The sequence below is a fragment of the Bison bison genome, unplaced genomic scaffold (genome assembly GCF_000754665.1).
Source record: "Bison bison bison isolate TAMUID 2011002044 unplaced genomic scaffold, Bison_UMD1.0 scf7180017864180, whole genome shotgun sequence".
In the NCBI taxonomy this organism is placed as follows: domain Eukaryota; kingdom Metazoa; phylum Chordata; class Mammalia; order Artiodactyla; family Bovidae; genus Bison; species Bison bison.
In genome coordinates, this window is record NW_011494752.1 from 8,840,399 (window position 1) to 8,844,416 (window position 4,018).

At 60.6% G+C, this 4,018-nt stretch overlaps 1 protein-coding gene across 1 annotated transcript in view; it reads left to right on the forward strand.

Moving 5' to 3' along the window:
* Window positions 1-4,018, forward strand: part of MYO15A (myosin XVA) — a 46,278-nt gene that overhangs the window by 27,801 nt on the left and 14,459 nt on the right. The window contains 7 exon segments of the mRNA XM_010843167.1: window positions 130-189; window positions 612-687; window positions 968-1,083; window positions 1,171-1,289; window positions 2,914-3,055; window positions 3,519-3,630; window positions 3,719-3,793. Coding sequence (XP_010841469.1) covers window positions 130-189; window positions 612-687; window positions 968-1,083; window positions 1,171-1,289; window positions 2,914-3,055; window positions 3,519-3,630; window positions 3,719-3,793 — 700 coding nt within the window.

The window sequence follows — 4,018 nt, forward strand, 5'->3', positions numbered from 1 at the left end:
GGCAGATCTTCCTGCGCAAAGAGGTGCTGGGGCCCTACCAGGGCTGGAGGGGGCACAGGGCCTGATGGGCCGGGGGTCACAGCGCAGCTGGTGAGGAGCACGGGGCCTCATGGTAGCCCCACACCGCAGGTGTTCTACCCCAAGGACGACCACAGCCACCCCGTGCAGCTGGACCTCCTGTTCCGCCAGGTGAGGTCCTGTCCCGCCTCCCGGCCTCGAGTAGCAGCAGGGCAGCAGGCGTGTGGATCAGCCGTCTGCCAAGCCTCCTGCTCGGGTTTGGGGTCCTTGCCCGCAGCGAGGACAGGGAGCTGGTCTGCTGCGCCCCCTGCCGTGGATGGGCTTGGGGAGCCCACATCCCATATAAGCAGACTCATGGCTGGTCTGAGCTCGTGGGCCCCAGGGTCCACCCCAAGATCCCCTGTGTGGATCAGGAGACTAGGGCCTGGGGAGGGTGGAGATGAGAAGAGTGAGGGTCCTCAGAAGTGGGGTCTGATTTACAAGGTGCCCTCACTGCTTGGAAAGCACCCCATCCCCAGTCGTCCTGACACAGTCCAGCCTGGGCTCCAGGTTTGGGGAACCCTGCAGCCGCCCGCCTCACGCCCCTCCCACAGGTCCTGCACGACACTCTCTCCGAGGCCTGCCTGCGCATCTCTGCGGAGGAGCGGCTCCAGATGAAAGCCCTGTTTGGTACTGCGGGGTGTGGGGGGAGAGGGGCAGTCTGCTGGAGCCCCTGCCACCCTCTCTGCGCTGCTCCTGGCCTCTCCCCGGGGCCCAGCGGCAAGTCTGGGTTGGGCTATACTGGCCTGACTGCGGTCCCCACTGTCCTGTCTGTGGATATCAGATTCCCCATATGGATGCTGGGAACGCAGTGGTCTGACACCTCCTTGCTGAGGGTCAACCTCCCCTCCATGCACTGCGGGTCAGCAGGGGAGGGGGCCCCGGTCCTGACCCGACCCGTGTCCCTTAGCCCAGAACCAGCTGGACACGCAGCGGCCCTTGGTGACAGAGAGCGTGAAGCGGGCCGTGGTCAGCACTGCACGAGACACCTGGGAGGTCTACTTCTCCCGCCTGTTTCCTGCCACGGTAGGAGCCCCCTGCCTGCCCCTGCCCACTCTCTGCCCCCCAGGGGCTCTAGGAATGAGCCTGGAATACCCCTTGTCCCCTCCCCAGGGCAGCGTGGGCACCGGGGTGCAGATGCTGGCTGTGTCCCACACGGGCATCAAGCTCCTGCGTGTGGTCAAGGGCAGCCACGAGGCGAGTGGGCAACTGCGGGTCCTGCGCACCTACAGGTAAGCGGCAGGCGAGGGGGAGGGTTCACGCAGGGCATGGGCGGGGCATGGGTTGGCAGGATTCGGGGCATGGACTGACACCAGCACTTCCTCCACGGACCGACTCGCTCGATGGCTGGCGGCTGAGTACAGTCAGCTCTCTGTGTTCACAGGCTTCACATCTGCAGGTTCAGCCAATGGTGGATGGGAAATACTCAGAAAAAAAAATTCCAGAAAATTCCAAAATGCAAAACAAATTTTTCACTCACTGGCAACTATTCCCATAACATCTATCTTTCTTTTATAACTACCTGTACAGCATTTAGGGAGAAGGCAATGGCACCCCACTCCAGTACTCTTGCCTGGAAAATCCCATGGACGGAGGAGCCTGGTGGGCTGCAGTCCATGGGGTCGCTGAGAGTCGGACACGACTGAGCAACTTCACTTTCACTTTTCACTTTCATGCATTGGAGAAGGAAATGGCAACCCACTCCAGTGTTCTTGCCTGGAGAATCCCAGGGACAGCGGGGCCTGGTGGGCAGCCATCTATGGGGTCGCACAGAGTCGGACACGACTGAAGTGACTTAGCAGCAGCAGCAGTACAGTGTTTACATTGAATTCCCTGATAGCTCAGTTGGTAAAGAACCCGCCTGCAATGCAGGAAACCCTGGTTTGATTTCTGGGTTGGGGAGATCCCCTGGAGAAGGGATAGGGCTACCCATTCCAGTATTCTTGGACTTCCCCTTGTGGCTCAGCTGGTAAAGAATCCACCTGCAGTGTGGGAGACCTGGGTTTGATCCCTGAGTTGGGAAGATCCCCTGAGTATTCCGGCCTGGAGAATTCCATGGACTGTATAGTCCATGGGGTCCCAAAGAGTCGGACACAACTGAGCGACTTCCACTTCACTTGAAGTGTTAAGAGTAATCTAGAGATGATTTAAAGTAAACAGGATGTGCGTAGGTTATATGCCAATACCAGGTCATCTTATGAGAGGGACTTGAGCACCCATGGATTTGGTTGCCCTCCAAGGGCCCTGGAGCCAGTTCCCCACAGATACTGAGGGATGACTGTACCTACCATGTGCCCGGCTCTATGCCAAATCCTTTAATCAAGGAAACAGGCTCAGAGAAAGATGTTGCTTGTCTTGGGTCACCCAGCCAGGCAGTGGTGAGCTGGGAGCCAGTACCCCATCCTCAGCTTGGACACCCCTAAAGTCCCACCCCAGAGCCTACTGAGGGCAGGGCTACCGCATGTGAACAGCCAAGTGCAGATGCTTGAGTGTGAAACCTTCCTGCATCCTCCGACCCCTCCCTCCCAGCAGCCCATGGTCCTTTATGCCACAGCACGGGGAGTCTCAGGCATCAGTGAGATGCAGGCTCCTTCCTTCCAGAGTCTGAGCATTTGCTTAGTGAAGGAGACAGACCTGTGGGCAAAATCTGGGGGGTTGGATCAACAGGCAGAAAAATAAATAAAAAACAAAGTGTGGGGGTGCTGGGAGGTTGTGGGTTCACAGAGTGATGGGCAGGGCGCTGGAGCCACGGGCAGGAGGGGAGGGGAGGCAGGCAGGGGCCAGAGGTGCAGACGGTGGTGGGGGGTGTCCCTCTGTCCGTGGTGTCCTGCCTCATGCCACCTCCCCCTCCTCCAGCTTTGCGGACATCCTCTTTGTGACCATTCCCTCCCAGAACATGCTGGAGTTCAACTTGGCCAGTGAGAAGGTTATTCTCTTCTCAGCCCGAGCTCACCAGGTCAAGACCCTGGTGGATGACTTCATACTGGAGCTGAAGAAGGTCAGAGCCCTCCTGCAGATGCCCGCAGCAGGCTGAGGGCCTGAATGTACCAGCCACGCCTGCCTGGGAGGGGTGGATACACCTGTGTGTCTGCGACTGTGTCTTCAGACTCTTGCTCGAGCTGTGCCTTCCAACCTGGGGCCTATGCCCCTGCTGCCGGCCTCTCCAGGGTCCTTCACTTAGGCCTCTGGGCTCGGCAGCAGCCTCATTCCTCCCCTCCTGCAAGGGGCTGCACTGCCCATCACTGACCACCTGGTGACCACATCCAGCCCCATGCTTCTTCCAGACCGGGCAGTCCCCGGGCCTGGCACCTGGCCTCAGCGCTGAGGCTCTGGGAGGGGTAGGGGTGGGTCAGACCTGTGGCCATGCTCTCACAGCCTGTGTGCGGGGCAGGGGAGTGGGCCCTGGCCTCTGGGAGGAGGGCATGGGCCCACAGCCTTCACCCAGCCCCTGACTGACGCAGGACTCGGACTACGTGGTTGCTGTGAGGAACTTCCTGCCTGAGGACCCTGCGCTGCTGGCCTTCCACAAGGGTGACATCATCCACCTGCAGCCCCTGGAGCCGCCTCGACTGGGTCAGCACCGGGGGGGAACGGGGTGTGAGTGTGGGGGCGGCAGGGCGGGGGCCTCCCCGGCGGGTGCTGACGTGGGCCTGGCCCGCAGGCTACAGCGCAGGCTGTGTGGTCGGCAAGAAGGTGGTGTACCTGGAGGAGCTGCGGTGCCGGGGCCCTGACTTCGGTGGGTACCCTGGGGCCCCCCTTCAGCTGCCTGAGCCGCCAGACCTAGAAACCCCAAACAGAGCAGATGCGCAATGCAGGTCCTGTGGTCCCCAAGGGTCTTGCCAGGCTGTAGCTGCTAAGATGGCCATGCAGCCCAGCCCCTGTCCACACATCAGGCTGACGGGTCTCCGTGGACATTAGTGCCTGTGTTGTGGTCCAAAGGTCCACAGGCACTGTGTTCTCT